Source organism: Anolis carolinensis, chromosome 5 (genome assembly GCF_035594765.1).
Source record: "Anolis carolinensis isolate JA03-04 chromosome 5, rAnoCar3.1.pri, whole genome shotgun sequence".
Classification (NCBI taxonomy): Eukaryota; Metazoa; Chordata; class Lepidosauria; order Squamata; family Dactyloidae; genus Anolis; species Anolis carolinensis.
In genome coordinates, this window is record NC_085845.1 from 110,500,444 (window position 1) to 110,519,453 (window position 19,010).

The 19,010-nt window shown below is 37.9% G+C and overlaps 1 protein-coding gene across 5 annotated transcripts in view; it reads left to right on the forward strand.

Moving 5' to 3' along the window:
• Positions 1-19,010, forward strand: part of LOC100557693 (cytosolic beta-glucosidase) — a 138,724-nt gene that overhangs the window by 49,864 nt on the left and 69,850 nt on the right. For all 5 annotated transcript variants that reach the window (XM_008111286.3, XM_003221351.4, XM_008111287.3 and 2 more), the window contains one exon: positions 17,011-17,324. In XM_008111286.3, coding sequence (XP_008109493.2) covers positions 17,201-17,324 — 124 coding nt within the window. In that variant the 5' untranslated portion in view covers positions 17,011-17,200. The remainder of the gene's footprint in view (positions 1-17,010; positions 17,325-19,010) is intronic.

Sequence of the window (19,010 nt, forward strand, 5' to 3'; positions counted from 1 at the left end):
AATACAGTAGTACATACTGTATGTATGCCTCTCCCCAAACAGTTGGAAATGCTTGCATTTACAAGGTGGAAGGGAGCATGTTTTTCTGAACAAGCCCCTTATGAACCATCTTATTCTTCCTCCCCACAAATGGCACATCTAGCTAACTAGCTTCTAGGTAGGTTGCTGGATGGGTGCCTAGATTGTCTGCAAGTTACAAGTATAGACACATTCTGGGTACTTCCTCAATTGTATCTCAGGAAAGAATTTGTGTTGAGCAATTCAGAGTGTCAACAGATCTGATAGTTTAAAGTCGTCAGTGTCTGAGTTGCCAAAAGCAACAAAGATTAGAACTTCAAATTGTGACATTTAGTAGAAAATTTCTGAGAGCCGATGTAAATGTTGGAAATATTTAAAAGTCTGTGGGTATAAAATTTGTACTACTACTAAACATAAACATGTCTTTTTAAAAAAACTTTTGCATACAGCCTACTATCATTCAGTCTGAAATAAGCTCAAATGCTTGAAATTGGACTTATTTCTAAAAAGTAGGAACAATAACAGCAACAATAAAATGTACCTCATCATTACCTTAGAATATTTAGAAAGCTGACAGGATTGCCAAAACCAAACCAAAGATAATTTGAATAAATAAATAAATTAAAATTGCAACCAAACTTCAGAACAGGTTACAAAAAACCCCCCAAATATAGCACTAATTCCTAATTCTGGAAGAGCCTGATGAAATAATACTAATTTTTTTTTTTTTACCCAAAGGAAACAGGTGAGACCAGGCATGATGAGGTTTCTTGGGAGGCCATTCAGGAGCTTGGGTGCAAATACAAAAAAGCTACTCTTCTGGGTATCTTCCTCACATCCAATATGGAAGGACCTGAAGCAGGGCATCTGCTGTGAGATTCGCAGGCAGATTTATGCCAACAGATAGTTCTCCAGATTTTGTGGCCGAGGCAGTTTGGAGCTATAGATATCAAAATTAGCTGTTGTGTATTTTGCAATGAGCAGGAGCAAATGCCCTTTTAACAATTTTATGGTGAGAAAATCTTGAGCCGTATTCATTACATTTTAAGTATTCATAACTCGGTAATAAAAGTTGGGAATAGATGTGTGAGAGAAAGAGGACCCGGATTAGGCTTGTGCATTTCAGCTGAACCTTGACTTGTTTCTGTTGGCTGGATACCGGTAGACCCCCATATCTGTTTTCATGCACCTCCCAAAAACAGGCACACAGCGGGATGGAGTTTTTGGGCCGCAGCATATAAATATGGCTAGATCCGGCCCACTGGCGGCAATGGGAGGGCTCCCCGAGCTCCCCTTCCCATCATTTCAGGCAATTGCATTATTTGTACTTATATCCTTCATTAAGATGTGGATTAAAAAGCATCAGAGTTAAGATACCACTCTTTCTGTAATCCTTTCCCATTGGTCTATAGAGGAGACTTGGGTTTAATGCTTCCTTAAAGCTGTTTCTTCTTTCTACTCTAGAGGAGACAAGTGGTAGCGCACACACTCTTTCCCTGTTCTCCCTGCACACAGCTTTCCTTTAAGGCATTTTAAGGAGGCTTCCCACTTCCTACTGGGAAGGAAGAGTGATGACCTGGAGCTATTCTCTGGGTTTCCTTTAAAAAGCCCTCTCTTTACTCTTGATTTGCTTTTGCACTACAGGCCCTGCCTGCCTTTTATACTCCCTCATGCTTTTCTGCTTTGGGTTTAATGCTTCCTTAAAGCTGTTTCTACTTTCTACTCTAGAGGAGAGATAACTAAATACACTGAAGCCAGGACACAACTGTGAAGCTGAATAGGGGAGGAGGAGCCATGATCGGTTGCCATGTGGTCCTGTTATGGATGGGAAAATGTGATGGCTGGGCCCTTGACATTACGGCCACCCGGTAGAGCTGAAGAACCCGGTTTGGCCAAAGTAAAACGCCTAAAATGGATCCATGCACAAGTCTAGCTCAGATAGTTCCTAGCCTATCATTATGGGCCCTTCCACACAGCCATATAACCCAGAATATCAAGGCAGATAATCTACAATATCTGCTTTGAATTGGGTTATCTGAGTACACACTGCCATATAATCCAGTTCAATGTGGATTTTATACAGCTGTGTAGAATGGGCCTAAATCTTCTGAAGTCTTACAACCACCACTACCACTCCGGAAACTTCTTATTGCTGTCTTGATTCCCATTGGTTGAAAAGCAGCAAACTGCTTCATAATGGTAGCAGTAAAATTGAGTTAGTGGGTTATTGCTTGCTTATTTATGTATTTAGTATATATTCTACCTTTCTCCCCACAAGGGATCCAAGAACTTGTACAACACAATAAAAAGCCCTCATTAAAAAAGTTCAAACACAATAAAATATTTTTTTTTAATTTAAATTAAGCACTAGCTAAAAATGCAGAATTCAATGCCTCGGCTTGTTTTGCTTTAAGTTAAGTACTGATCAGTACTGAAAAAAGTACTGTTTTCAACCAGCACTTTTTTCTGCAGAAGTTAAAAATAGTTAGTTCAATTTATGTGTACAACACCACATGAATCTGCAGATCATATGCAATATTTTCCTACTTTATGCAGTGTCTTGCCTCTAGTAACAGAGAATAGAAACACCAGCTTGAAAGCCAGATTAGCATGCCACCCATTTGCTAGCGATATGCAGCTGAATCCTGAATCTCTTCACCTCTGATAGAAGATATCTGAGTTCCTTCAAAATGTATAGAGCAATAGTAGATTTCATTGTATAATATCAGCTACTTCTGCAAACCCTCTCAATTTCAAAGGAAGTTTGCCATATGAAATGAGGGTAGATGGGAGTGTTGCTTAACAAAATACATAGAGCAGCCTTGGGTTCATGAAGCCAGTGTCATAATTTATTGCACATGTTTCAAACTCAAGGCCAATGGGCCGAATCCAGCCTGCCATGTCATTTTATCTGGCCCTTCAGATGCTGGACTCCTGTGTTCTTTATCATTAGACATAATGACAGGAGCTGATGGGAGTTGTGATACAGGAACATTTGGAAGTCTGCCATTAATAATAATAATAATAATAATAATAATAATAATAATAATAATAATAATTACAATAATGATAATAATGATAATTGTTTTATAAAATACACATATTAAACATATTTCTACAAAATACATATATTAAAATACACAGAACAATGATTAAAATACTATGGACACAAGATGCGAGTTTAAAATGCATGATTAAAACTGGCTGGATAGGTCTGCTGGAAGAGATAGAGCTCTTCTGGCAGGTCATTCCACAGTATTGGGGTGGCTGAAAAAAAGGTGTGATAGCTGTCAGTCGGGTTCTGGCAGGCTGGAGTAGCTGCCCGCCCCCCGCCCCCCCGAGGATAGGGTGGATTGTATGGGAGAAGGTGATGTTCGGAGTAGATTGTACTGGATAAAGTGGTCCTGTAGGTAACCTGGACCCGAACCATGTAGGGCTTTAAAGGTACAATAAATATTTCTAGATGAGATATGACTCCTAATACACAAACACATGTTTCAGTACAATGTGTGGTAGCTGGTAGACAGTTTTTGATCATACTTATAAGATATGTTGATAAATTAATTGTTTTGATTAATGTTTATGTCCCTGATAGGGATAAAGCAAAGATGTTTCCTAATTGTTTTTTGAATCTGATTGATTGTTGGTGGCCAGTGATTCTATGTTTCACAGTTGTTGTTTTTTTTTTGGATAGTTTGCAGGGATTCATTAAGAGGAATTTACAAAGGCTCGATACTTCTGCAGAAGTTGAATAAGTTCTTCTTATGCATTCCCACTGGGAGAAGTAGTCAAAAAAGGGGACTTTTTGGAGCTCTGATCTGCTGTGACAGATCCAAGATACCAAACAATGTTTTTAGAAAACCTAATGGGAGAGGTGCCTGTCTTCCAGGAGAGCTGAAAAAAGCCATCTGTTTCACCATAAACTCCACTTTTTCTGGTGTTTACAATTATCTTCCTCAGGAAAGAAGAGGAGATAACTTGTGGTTTCATCTTTACTGAGCATCTGTTCAGATGTCTCTGAACTGAACTAAAAGAGTATGAGAGATCAAAAGCGCTGAAATTGAAGGAGATACTGGATCTATCCCAGTGACTTTTTTTATTAGGCAAGCAATCTTTAAGATGATAATTTTTTTAAAAAAAATCAACACTATGCCATTTTAAGTACTGTACCCTTTAATCTCCTTTTTCATTTATGTGTTCAAAATCAAGAGACAGCCATGCTAAAAAGAAGCTGCATTGATCTTTTCTCCTTCTTTCTGATTCCATTAGCTGAGCTTTGGGGCAGGTATGTGTCTTGTGATATTTTCAGAATAACATAATCACTGTGCATCGCTGTGCATCTTTAATAATACCTGGAACAACACATAAAATAAAAGCACAAGATACTTTTTTTTCTTCAAATAGTCAGTACTCAACTAGATTTCAAATAAGTGTTTAGATTCCTTTGTCAAATTAAACTGCTGCTGTGCTACTTATCTTGCTTTGCAGGTGCTCGAAAGAGCACCCACTAATGTTTTGCAGGATAAAAACAGGCACACTCAATAAACAAGTGTTCCGTATGGAAGAAAACAGAATGGAAAAATATAGCACACATCTTTTAACAAGTTGTGTTATGCACTCTTTTACAGGCTGCTTGTGATGAAATATCTGTGGCTTTTATGACTTGTAGAAAATTTGTAGTGGTGAAATATCAGTCGAAAACTTAGTGTCACAGAAAGGACAAGCAAAAACACAAAGGAAAAGAGGAAAGGGGTGGAAAACAGAAAAAAATGAAATTAAGGTCTCAACAAACACAAGAGGGTGCCAGAGGTGTATTACAGATATGCATGGTAAAGAGAAAATGATGAGGAAAAAGCTTCCCCTGCTTCCAGGGGCTCCATCACACCACACAATTATACTACTATGATTAAATAACATGGCTACATCCTATGGGATCCTGGGAATTGCAGTTTAGGGAGGGATATTTCAAATACTAAGCCGGAGAGATGAAGGTAATGAAGATAACTCAACACTTGCATTTCTCTGACTTGGGAAATTAAAAATCAAACTTTGAAAAGAGAGTTTATATTTTATTTATTTTGTTTTAATTATTTGTTTGATGCCCTGCCCTTCTTCCAGTATGGGACCCAAGACTCTGAGTTGTTTAAATATAAATAATACAGAGGAAACAGGACATATTTGGTACTTTTGGGGTGTATACAGGAAAACCACAATAACTATGGATCCTATATCCACAGTTTTAACTAACCTGTACCCCAGAGAAAAAATGGGAATTTGCTACATTCTCCAGGGAATTCTATGGTGTGCTTCTCCCAAATGTCATCTTAGGATATCTCTTTAGGGATTTTGAGGACTAGCTCTACACTGCCATATACCGTATATACTCGAGTATAAGCCGACCCAAATATAAGCCGAGGCACCTGATTTTACCCCCTAAAACTGGGAAAACTTATTGACTCGAGTATAAGCTGAGGGTGGGAAATGCAGCAGCTACTGGTAAATTTCAAAATAAAAATAGATACCAATAAAATTACATTAATTGAGACATCAGTAAGTTAAATGTTTTTGAATATTTACCGTATTTCAAAGAAAAACAGTAAACTAGTTCTGTAAGTGGAAAAGTAGGGTCAACAAAAACAATATGGTATCAACAATAACATAATAATAATAATAATAATAATAATAATAATAATAATAATAATAATAATAAACTTCATTTGTATCCCACCCTATCTCCCTGTGGGGACTCAAGCCACTTTCCAACAAAGTAACAGGCAAACATTCAGTGTCTATATAAACAATGCAGAGATAGATATAGATGTATAATTATATATACTAATTTCACATAGTCAGTTCCCCCTGAAACATTTGCAAATCCTCTCTATATATTTGTGCATTTTCCTCGTGCAATATTTGCAAACCATATATATCTATGTTTATATCTCTCTAGATATCTGTGTGTGTATGTGTGTATTTCCCCTGCAATATTTGCAAGCCCTATATATCTATCTTCATATTTATCTATCTAGACATCTCTCTTTATATATATAATTACATCTATATAGGATTTCCAGATTCTTGCAAACATGTGAGGGGAAAATTCATATTTAAAAATAATGTATAAATATAAATACAGATATACAGGTACATGGAAATCTCTAGATAGGATTTGCAAAGACCTGCAAACATATGAGGGGAAAATTCATACAGTAGAGTTCCGGTTATCTGACAATGGGGCGGGCCAAATGTCGGATGACCTGAATTGTTGGATAATAGGGAGGCCCTATTATCCAAGCCTCTCCACACTCCAAGCCAGGTCCATGACAGGGAGGGAAGGGACGTTTCTCTCCCCAAGCCCCGGGCTTCCTTCGTTGCTGCAAGAGAGGAAGCCGGGGGCTTGGCAAGGAGGGAAAGGTCTGCATGGGTTGAGTCTCGTCCTTCCCGGCAAGCTGCTGTGGGTTGCTGCCTAGAAAAACAGCAACATGCAGCAGGCCTCTCCGAGTGCCAGGCACCAGTGGAGAGGCGCGAGAAGCCGGCGCATCAGATAATACGGCGTGTTGGATAAGCGGAAGTCGGATAACCAGAACTCTAGTGAATATGAAATTAATGTAGATAGATAGATAGATAGATAGATAGATAGAGATATATGGGTACATAGGGATTGCAAAAGCTTGCGGGGAAAATTCCTATATATCTGTAGAAGAGGTTAGCAAATATTTCAAGGAAAATATATATATAAATGTAATGTGCATTTTTCCCATGGAGTAAACAACAAAACCACTGAACCAAATCACACCAAAATTGGCCACAAAAGCCATGGTCATCCAATCTATGTCTTACAATAAAAAACCCTAGAAAAATAAAGTCCAAATTACAGAGGAAGAGCCATTCCCCCAGGCTGCCAGTCAGAAGAGTAGGCTCCATCCCCTTTAGACCTTGCTCACTTCGTGTCCTAGCAATCCCCCCAGCCACAATGACTGAGGCCCTCTTCATTTAGGTTCACTTAGGCTTCTTCCATACTTCCTATAAAATACAGATTATCTGTGATGTCCCATGGACCCTTGGGCCGTGAACCTGACTCCATTGTGGACCACAGTGATGAGGAAATAAGTTTTGTGCCGATTCAGCAAGACTCTGCCTTGTTCCAGATGTTCCCTATTGACAATTCTAGTTCAACGCTCATTAAAAAGGCCCTTGAAACGGAGTCTTTTCTTCCCAGTTCCCCTCCCTTTGATAGAAGGATGTTTGTGGAAACTAACAGACAGGAGAAAGCTGGCAGGAGACGAAGCGCGCGATTAGCAGCAAAGGAATCTGCTGATTAACCTATTTCCCTTGAGAATTCTAAGGGAGGATTGCATCTGGCCAAGATGTTGTTCTAGCTCTTTTCCCTTGGGAAAAGAGCATTTGAGACACCTGTTCTGAGGAAAGATTCGAAGTTCTTTAAAAGTTCTGTGCGCTGGCTAGCCAGCGCGGAGTCAACGTGTCAGTCGGAGGATCAACTTCTCTTCCAGCCAAGAGTGGACCGCGTATGAGACCACAACCTTGCCTCGCCTTGCCGTGCCATGCCTAGCTGTGTTCCTTGCCTTGCCTAGCCGTAATTTCCAGTCTTGCGTTGTCGCGCCGTGTGTCCAGCCTTGTCTTCAATTCCTTGCCTTGGACTTGCCTTTGAACTCTAGTAAAAGACTTGGTCATTTCCCCACTCAAACTGCTTGGAAGTTTGAGTGCATTTCGGTTTTTGGATTACAAATTTTGGACTTTAATATCAGACATTGGACAATATATTATTGGACTATTTTTGACCTCACCCAAAAGGTCTATAGCTGAACTATATCTTCTGCTTGTTTTTACTTTAATTCTTCATTTCCTTAATAAAGATATTAGATTGTTTATTGGCCTCAGTGTATTGGTTTCCAGTGCTCTCGCAGCCAGGGGTGTCACATTATCTGATTTGAACTGGATTATATGGCAGTGTAGATTCATGGCACTTCCACACAGCTATATAACTCAGAATGCCAAAGCACATAATACACAGTATCTGCTTTGAACTGGATTATTTTGAGTCCACACTGCCATATAATCCAGTTCAGTGTGGATTTTATGCAGTTGTGTAGAAGGGGCCTCAAGATAATCCAGTTCAAAGCCAATAATATAAGATTATAAATATATATAAAAAATTACTGTGCTCTAATAAAACAGGACAATATAATCTCTAAAATCAGGACAATAAATAAAAAACAACACTCTGAAAACAGGGATATTCCAGACAGGAAACAATCAGGGCCAGCTAACACCTCCCAACAAAGGATTTCCCCAGGGAGGAAGCTGAGGAGGGAGAAAAGTAGTGTGTATTATCAGAGTCAATATTATTACTATTTTATTATTATTATTATTATTATTATTATTATTATTATTATTATTATTATTATTATTATTGTGTTGCTGTTAACCATGAAAACGAACACAATCTGATTCCAAGTATTAAAAAGACTATAAAATCAGAACAATAAATAAAGAACAACACTTTGAAAACTGGGGAATTCCAGACAGGAAACAATCAGGGGCAGCTAACACCTCCCAGCAAAATATTCCCCCAGGGAGAAAGAAGCCAGGTTTTGAAGCTGAAAGGCTAATCATTCTGGATAATTGCAGCATTCATACTTGCCTCCAACAGACCAAAAAAAAAAAGGAACAACCAGAAATATTGTATATTCACAAGCTTTAGGAAATAACATATACTAACTACCATCAATTCTTCAATACTTTATTTCCAATATCACCATACTTTGCCACAGCAACACATGGCAGGGCACAGCTAGTGTTTTTATAAGATTAATTGATATATATTTTTCTTCTTCCTGACTTCCAAGAGCTTCTCTCCCTCTTGTTTCCCTTTTCAAAACATTCCCTTGGGTAAGAGCAAGGGAGGCTTTGGAAAAGAAAACATACTGATAAGGGAGGAGGGAGAAATATATCATATATTGCAAGCAGTGGCCAAAAGCAGATAATCTAGATTTTATATGGCCGTGTAGATCCCGCATAGGTCTTCCAGGGTGAATCTATGAGATGTTGAGATTAGAAGTCAGATCACTGAATGGCATTTGGTCATACAGTATCTATAGTTTCCGATTATCCGGGAATGTATTCCATGTAGATATAGCGAAGCCATAGAGACCTTCCACACAGCCATATAACCCAGAATATCAAGGCAGATAATCCACAATATCTTCTTTGAACTGGGTTATCTGAGTCCACACTGCCATGTAATCCAGTTCAATGTGGATTTTATAGAGCTGTGCGGAAAGGGCCTTCTGTATCTTTAAAAATAGTTCTCCATATTGTTGCATTCTTTATGGCTATTTTTCAACAACAGTTTTATGTTTTTTATTAGCTTATTGCTTTTATGTTTGTATTAACTTATTTTATTAACTTTGTGGACTTTTAGTGAGTCTGTTCAGTGTTAAAGTTCCTATCACAGGTGTTATGTTAATTTTTTGACAAGTAACATTGATTATTGGGTTCTAACAAAATAAAATATTGTGATCAGTATAGTTAAAGCTTCATTGACATTGTCTTGACTCTTCAACATTTGTGGCTGAATAGAGTTGGGAAATATAATACACTTCAGGCTTGATTATATGGTGTAAACATAACGTAGATCCTCTTTTTTGCTTTTGAGATAGTGGAGTTGGAAAGTGTGCTGGGGGCTTTATTGCTCTTTTGCATTCACTTAATAATGTTTAATTATTTTCCTTTGTTTACTTTATTACAATATATCATTTGTTATTGTTTTATAACAATATAAAGAGGGAGAAAAGCAGGTTACAAATAAAGATTTTTTTATTACAGTAGAGTCTCACTTATCCAACACTCGCTTATCCAACGTTCTGGATTATCCAACACATTTTTGTAGTCAATGTTTTCAATATATCGTGATATTTTGGTGCTAAATTCGTAAATACAGTAATTAATACATAGCATTACTGTGTATTGAACTACTTTTTCTGTCAAATTTGTTGTATAACATGATGTTCTGGTGCTTAATTTGTAAAATCATAACCTAATTTGATTTTTAATAGGCTTTTCCTTAATCTCTCCTTATTATCCAACATATTCGCTTATCCAACGTTCTGTCGGCCCTTTTACATTGGATAAGCGAGACTCTACTGTATTATTTATGCTTATTGTGTTTTATGTTACTTGCATTATAATGGATTCAGGTGTTCTGCCTTTACATGGTCACTATGTATTAATCCTTATTACTAATGTGTACAATATCATTTCTATTTTCAATGTTTTTTACAAACATTTATGTCTTTTCACCATCTTGATTGTTATTTCAATAAAGCTTAAATTAGTTTTATTTTTGGTATGGTTCAGGCTCAGTGGTTATCCTCCCTGAGTTCACTAGAGCAAAACAAAATGGAGATAATAAAGAATTTATTTTTCAGGATGAATTTGCTAAGGAACATTAGCAGGAAGGGGCTAAAACACATATCCTGCTTCTAGGCTGTAGGCATGTGGTTGACTGATATAGGAGCAGATAGCTGGATGGGGCTCCAAATACATGTTTACAGATGTTCTAAATACATATAACCTACACTTTATGTGTTTGCTGTGGGAAGCACAATACCACAAACAAATCAGCCTTGTGCTGTCTGAACAGAAACTTGGATGCTGTTTTTTTCCTGCCATAAATGTGGACTTTTTGCTTCAGACCAACTCCATGTTTTGAGTGGAAGGTGACAAAGGTCTGTGTGTGTGTGTGTGTGCGTGTATGTGTTAGATTTTTTATATATATATATATAATCTACTCAACTTTCACAGGCTGGAATCAGAGTCTATGAACATACCCAAGAGAGGGTAAATGTGTAACACTGGGATTTCCTACAGCAATCATAATATACAGAGTAGTGACAAGATGGGAATGAATGCAGGGCAAGAAAGATACATGTTGCAGGAACTAAAGAGGGAAAGGAACCAGAACTTTAGCCTGTTGCCATGGTCCTTGGGCTCCACAGCTGCTTCTGACTTCCGAAAGTAGAATTTCTATATGGCTAGTCAGGGCAGTTCAGATGCAAGTTGGTAATATAGTATATCTTGCTTTAAGCAGTAAGATGCAGACCATGCTTGAGGAAGTCAATTTTTTTCAACACCCATTTAAATAATTACAGTATTTGGTTGTGGATTTCTGGGAAATGTAGTCACTGAGCAATTTTTGGATGCACAAGTTGATATGAGACATCAGAAATTATTTCTTTCATTCATTTTCTTTTGGAAGCACAGGGTAAAAGGATGGACATTCCCATCCTGGAAAACTCTTCTGCTTGGCCAAGTGTTCTAGAAGTTCCCTTGAACGTCTTTCCTTTCTTCCTCAGAATTCAGATCAGCTCACTGGGGATACCTTCCTTCCCAATTTCTTAGCATAGGAACTTGGCATGAGGCTCTAAATGTAGGTAATATTGACATGGTGCTTTTACTCTTCCACACCCTCTCCCATAAATCCAGTCAGCATAGCCAATGACAAGAAATTATAAGTTAATAGTCCAACAGCTTGGCAGGCCAAAGGCTCACCACCTCTACTCTGAAAAATGTAACAGTTATAGTAAATACGTATAAAAAAGATCTCATACCACCATATTTCAGCACCGCTGGACGAACACCTTTACCATCTCTCCCATTCTTCATGTCACGGAACTCTCTGGCCTCAACAGTCATTGCCTGTAGTGATGTAGATGGAGCAATGAGGGGGGTGAGAGAAAGAGGAGAAGATTCGTCCCTCCTCTCCTCCCCCTTCCCACTTTCTATGATCACCCCATTGCCCCATATAAGATCATTGCAAGTGATGGTCGAGAGGTAGAACCTATGTTATGGCCAGAGACCACAGTGACATGAAAGATGACAGTGGATTGGATAGTAAATTTCATCCCATGTTCCTGGGCCATCCTTGCCTGCAAAACACAGGATGACAGTAAGAGCAGTTTTGGCAAGTTCCATTATGAAACTACCTAACTATTCAGACGGACCCAAAATCTGGGGATAGTATGAATTCTGGTCCAAAATTTGGACTAACTCCCAACTTTGGTAAATGTGTGGCAAGACCTGCATTACCTGAGATCCACTTTGTGCGGCATTGGCCACCACACAGCTGATTTGGGGCCCATCCAACCTAAGTGATCAGTAATAGAAATGCAAAATGTGTATGTATCAGCAATAAGCATAAAGAGTATTTAGTGAACAAATTACTGTATCTGTATGAAGCCAAGATCTTTTGGTAAATAATGGCATCATGGAGAATGGTATATGATATACCAGGTTGAGGATCAGAAGATAGATGTGAGAAAATGGGCATGAGAGCCTACTTGTGGTTGAGATGTCTGTCCTGTAGTTGGTGAATTATCCCTGAGTACAAGCCTTGCCTTGTTGATATATATCTTCACTTCATTTGGTTAATATTTTAGCTTGTGAAATTTTTGTTGTCATTCCACAAATTTGGCATCCCTGTCATCTGGATCTGAGGAGAAGCAATTATGTGAAAGAGGAAGGTTGTAAACTATGAATTTAGTAGTGTGTTCAAGGTGGAAGCTGAAGGCATGTATTTCTCTTTCTATCAAACATCATGTGCCTTCTAGTTTCCCATTAACCTCTTTCTCCTATTTTTGTACAAGATGCAGTAGTTTGTCACTTTCCAAGGTGAACATCATTGTTAAATTCTGCCCATGTTTCTAATGTCTCCGCTCCTCCCACTCTTAATATCTGAAGATTTAATTAATCTGCTATTTCCTCCCTCTTCCAGAACTTTAATGAAGTTACTAAATAGGATCAGAAGTAATACCATTTTCTCAACAATGCATTAACAGCTTCCCCCACCCCTTCCAAAGTTGTTGTTTATCATTGCCTTTCATTTCAATCACCAAGAATGCTTATTTCCAAATTAAGCATTTTTTTTTTGTAAAACATTCTGATTGGCATTTTTATAAAATCTGGCTGTATCACAGTGGCTGTTTCTTGCTTTCCAGCATTCAATTTAGTACTCACATAAGAACATATACTGGTCTCAATTACTTTGTTACTTTGCACTATTAAAAAGGCTCACTCCTTACATTCACATTAATCATGGTCAGTGATACCTATAAATTGTCAGTGAGAATGTTCTACTCTATGTGCAGTAGTTCCCTATCTAACCCCTGATGATGCATGAGTAGAACTCCAAATTTCAAAATACGTAGTTTGAAAAATATACTTTCTTCAGTTCTAAATGTTTGTCAGGCCAAAATTTTGTCTGGAATGACAAAGTGATTCTAGTTTCTCAAGAAAGGGAGCTTCAAAGCTTAGGGGAAACCAAGAAAACAATCCTAGGGATCTCAAGGTATAGGTAGATTCATATAAGATGAGATGATCTGTTGGATAGAACTAATACAAGCCTTTATAGGGCAAAACTAGCATTCAGAGTTGTACCAAGGAGGGAATAATCATCCCTGTTACCTACCATTTTCCCCTATCTTCTGGGATGGTTAGCCATCCCACTGCCTTTCTGCCTCAATGTCCATCTTTCCCCCGCTTTTCTCGATTTGGATTTAGGATTTTATAAGGAATCTTAAAGTAAAGAGTTGAATCTCTTTAATATCATAATAATAGTGTTGCTGATCATGTGTATGGGCAAATACAAAAAATCAAGTACAGTAGAGTCTCACTTATCCAACACTCACTTATCCAACGTTCTGGATTATCCAACGCATTTTTGTAGTCAATGTGTTCAATGCATTGTGATATTTTGGTGCTAAATTCGTAAATACAGTAATTACTGCATAGCATTACTGCATATTGAACTACTTTTTCTGTCAAATTTGTTGTATAACGTGATGTTTTGGTGCTTAATTTGTAAAATCATAACCTATTTTGATGATTAATGGGCTTTTTCTTAATCTCTCCTTATTATCCAACATATTCGCTTATCCAACGTTCTGCCGGCCCGTTTATGTTGGATAAGTGAGACTCTACTGTAGCACAATTTGAGCTAGGCAAAACCAAGTATAGTGCCAACTCCATTCGTACATATAAGGCATGTTAGTGATTCATCAATAGCAGATAAATTCTCCTGGGTGAATGTTTACCAAGTCAGGAGATCCATGTGAATAAAAGCAATATAATGCAAGTGTGGGATTCACGTAATTAAGTTTGACTTTCCTCCCCTCTCCATTCCTTCTCCAAAGGTACATGTTGCCTACAGCCCAATAAACATGAATAATAACCTGAGCGTGAATCAATATGGTTGTGTTTTACTACTATAAGTGTTATAAAATGGTTCTTACAAATCTGAACAATAAAGTTGCAATGGTGCCATCTAGTGTGATATTTATAAAATATGTTTCAGCTAGGCCTTGAGAGTTTAGTCTTGTATGAGGAAACTATGTTTGTTCTTGGGTAGGAAGAGACAATGGAGAGCAATGGTAATTCTATTCCCCCCCCAAATGTTCTGTGAAGAACTTGGAAGTGAAGTTTTATAAATATGGATGTTAACCAATAATGTCTTCCATGGAAGGCAACAGTTGGTGATGTTATATTTCAGATCAACCTAACGACTAGTAATGAAACCAACTTGTTTTTAGTGCAACAAGTAATTATATTATGAATATACTGTACTTTTAATATTCAAGCTGAGTGTCACTTGGGGTCTTAAATGTTCAATATTTCAGGGTTTTTCTTTTTATAAAAATAGATTTTAGGATACTTGCATATACATAATGAGATATCTTGGAGAGGGCCCCCAAGTCTAAACCTGGCATTCATTTATGTTTCCTATACACCTTATACCCATAGGCTGAAGGTAATTTTGTACAGAACACTTTTAATGATTTTGAGCATGAAACAAAGTTTGTGTACACCAAACCATCAAAAAGCAAAGGTGTCATTTTTTCAGTCATTCATATTAACAAGTTTTGAATTTTGAAGTATTTTGGATTTTAGAATTCTGGGTAAGGGACACTCAACTTGTACCAAACGATATAATGTTATATCAGTGTTATATATAATGAATTTTATGTTCCTGGAGGAACAAAATGACTTTCAGTCTGTAAAGGGTTTTAATATTGCATTTCTCTTTTCTGAAAATTTCCCATCCCGAATTACAAAACCCTTGCCCCCATTTTCCCCATGGCTTCAAAAATTCTCGATTTATTACTTCTCCAGGTTAAGGTAGGGTAGGTCCACTGAAGCAATGGGATTTATGTAGATTTTGTATCACCATTCAGTAGTAGATTGCAATAAGTATACTTTCTAATCTACCAAACGGAAATCAATTTGTATTCTTTCACGTGGCCCAATAGTTTAGTCAAAGGAAGACAAATTAAAAGGCTAGGTATAAAACCTGGGCTAGGCAACCATTTTATATTTGCTATATCGTGACCACTCTTTACCATACATTGTTCAATTTGTTTGGAACATTTTTCTGTTGTTGACTGGGTACTTTCTCCAACTAGCGCTAGGAAATCAAATGAAACATTTGCCCTGTCTTATACCACTCCACATTTGTTTGTTTGATATATATGTCTTTTCTTCTTCCAGTACAGGAGTCAAGCTGACTTTTAAAAAATAGAGTAAAATAAACACACTTCAAAATCTAGTAACGTGGATTCAAAACTGAATCTGAAAGCTCAGGAGTCAACAGTGACCAAGAAAGTATTTGCACAGTTAAGGCCTATGCAACAGTCACACCTTTTCCTTGAGATGTTGGATACAGCCACCAATTAGGCCTTTAATGATGATAGGACTGAGAGAAATTCCTCCCCACAAAGCTATTAAGATTTGGGCAACTTATATATAGGGTCAGGACCTAAGCAATGAAGAGCTTTATAGCTCATAATTTGCACTATGAGATTGTAATGAAGTTACATGCAACCACATCATATGGGCCGCCAGAATCACAACACTTCGTAACGAATCCAGCAGTGCCCATTGCTCCATACCTCGCAATGTCCAGCTTCCCCCCTACCTCATCCCACAGGGGAAGCGCCCCCCGCCCAGTTTCCTTCCGTTGATTCCAGTTTAACATGGGAAACCTCCCATGTTGCCATGGCGGTATATGTTGGATCTTCTAAAGTTTTGCGACAGAACTCCACCAGAAGTATTTCTGTCACAAGATGGGAGCCAGAGGGCTCCATCGCAAATCTATAGGGGATCCAGCATATGCTGCTGAAAGTTACCCCGTCCAATGAGATCGATAGTGGTGATTAAAAGAATGGGGCTGTTCAGGGCCACTTTGGCTTAATCGATTGGTTTTATGGCATTCCCAGAAAGGGTTTTCACTTGTTTTATAGTTTTTATTTTCCTATTTTTGGAATCCTATTCATAACAGAAGAAAACATTTCCTTGAATGGAGTTTGTCTATGCAGGATCCCATAGCTTTGTGTTTGACAGTGCTTCCCTGTGTTCAGAAATAGAAGGCTTCCAGAAGAAATGGAGATTGTCCAATGCTTCATCTTCATTATTATTAATATCCTGCTTTATTTTATATCCTAATTTTTAAATGAGACTCCGAAGCAGATAACAATACTAAAAAATAGTACACTATGCCATTAAAAAATACAAACTCTAAAATAGGATTAAATATTAAACTATCAAAAATAAATAATAACCCTCCCCAGGATAAAATATATGTAGTTGCTTGGTTCAAATATAAGCTACTCTTGATTCATTTCATTTTCTGGGTCAAAACTGTCTTTTCTCAGCAGAGAAGGGGATGTGTTCCTCTGTTTTTTACTCACACAGTATAAGGAATGTATGTATGCATGTGTGCATGTAAGGGTCACCTATTCCATGGAGCTACATGCTGAAATGTTGTCTCTCTCACACATACAATATGTGATTAATCAACTTTCTGTGAGATACAAATATTCCTTTCAACTAGGGTTTGTTTTTGTTTTTTGTTTTTTGGGTGTTTCTCAAGACAAGAGTCATTGGAGCTTATTCCATCTCTGTTATCTTTTGTATTCACAGGAGGTTTTACACTGCCCTTTGTACCTGGGGCAATGAGATTATGAATGAAGGAGGAGGGCATATCCCGTAAGGTCGAAGAACACTTTTCACTTCTTCTTTCTTCTTTGACTGACACCGAATCTGTTTTGGGCCAAAGAAAGAGCACAAGAAGAAGCTCCCATAGGCTGACTGAGATACTGATCTTCTCAACATGTCCTTGGCTCCCACCAGTATTGTCCTCTCCTCTCCTTCCCCAAGTAACTGGGACCCAGAAAATGTTTCTTTCCCAGAAGAATTTGCATGGGGAGCATCAACAGCAGCCTATCAGATTGAAGGTATTCCTTTTTGTTTTTATCTTTCTACAGTTCGAGTTTGTAGTGAAGAGGAAAAAACGGAGTGCTTAAAATATATTGACTGAAATAATGGTTTAGCCCTTGTCAATAGGAAGAAGGAGGTACTTGAGTTGGAGTTTTCATTATTGTTTACAGCCACTAAATCTCATGTTGTTCTGCGGGAGATTTCTCCCATTACTTTTCTCTTGCTTTGGACAGCAGCAAAACAAAGGAACCTCTTGGTGAATAATGGCAATGGATTCCAACTTCAGAGAAAAGTAGAACCAAGTTTGAATTAATCATACTCTTGCAACCTGAGAATTGCTGCACATAATACCGTATGTTTTCAGCTATAAAATAAAGTAACAATTAAATGCCTAAATCTGGTTACTAGTTCCAAATAAATTAGTTGTACTGACTCAATGGGAACCTGGTAAATCTACATATGTGTAATCTCTATTGATTCAGTGGACTAACAATTCATAGAATCATAGAATCATAGAATAGTAGAGTTGGAAGAGACCTCATGGGCCATCCAGTCCAACCCCCTGCTAAGAAGCAGGAAATCGCATTCAAAGCACCCCCGACAGATGGCCATCCAGCCTCTGCTTAAAAGCCTCCAAAGAAGGAGCCTCCACCACGGCCCCGGGGAGAGAGTTCCACTGTCGAACAGCTCTCACAGTGAGGAAGTTCTTCCTGATGTTGATTTAGCTTTAAAATTTTAAGCATTTATATTGCACCTTTCTACTATAACATCAAACTTCAAAGTAATTTATTGATAAACATGTAAATCACCACAATTAGGAACTGTTTGTGCACTGATAGGGATATGAAATTGGCTGCTGTATATATTCAGCTGTATTATCTTGGTTTGCTAATATTTGATATATAAAATAGAACATGTCTGCAAATGTTTTCCTGGCCTGTGTGTCACAACAGAAGGGGCAGATTGATGGGAATCCCCCAAACCAGAACAGAGGTTGGAGTTCCCTTATTTGAAATCCATTGTTTGAGAACTGCTTCTGACACAGCCTGTGTGATTACAATAGCTTTCAACTCCAAAATAAGTTTTTGGTCACTCTACTCATCAATCTGTGACAACAGGAGACAGTGTCTTGGCAGTTGTCCTTAAAGTATGGCCAGTAAAAGTACTTCCTTTGAGTCAAAATGTTATCAGGTGGATTGCTGCCTGACTCAGAATGCCATTGTTATGTTATCTATACTATAGACATAAGACTTTAAGCACACAAACACTTCTCGTGTCCCCATCAACAATCTGTGAGAATCTCTGAATAATACATAGCAAGCCAAATTATCTACAGCTTCCAAATGCTTTCTAATGAGATGGTATACCTTCTTGGAAGGGGGCCTGAAAGCTTTTGAAGCAAGAGAAAAAAAAATGCCTGGTTCCATTCAGCTTGTTGAAAGAGATAATTCTCAGGCTTCTCTCTGTACTTACATGCCAGCATAGCTTGACTTTTGCTTGTAAATAGTGGCCAACTGATAGCCACTTGGTGATGTCTGACAGTTTCTTGTTGATTGTTCCTTCTTTTCTGGAGAGGTTATCCAACCGTGGTTAAGTCCTTCTCAGATGTGCAATTGTTTATTTGTAGCAGAAGCCATATCTTACTGCTCTTTGTTTGAGGTAAGGGTTAACATATGTAGACAAGAGATTTGAAAGCACATCGG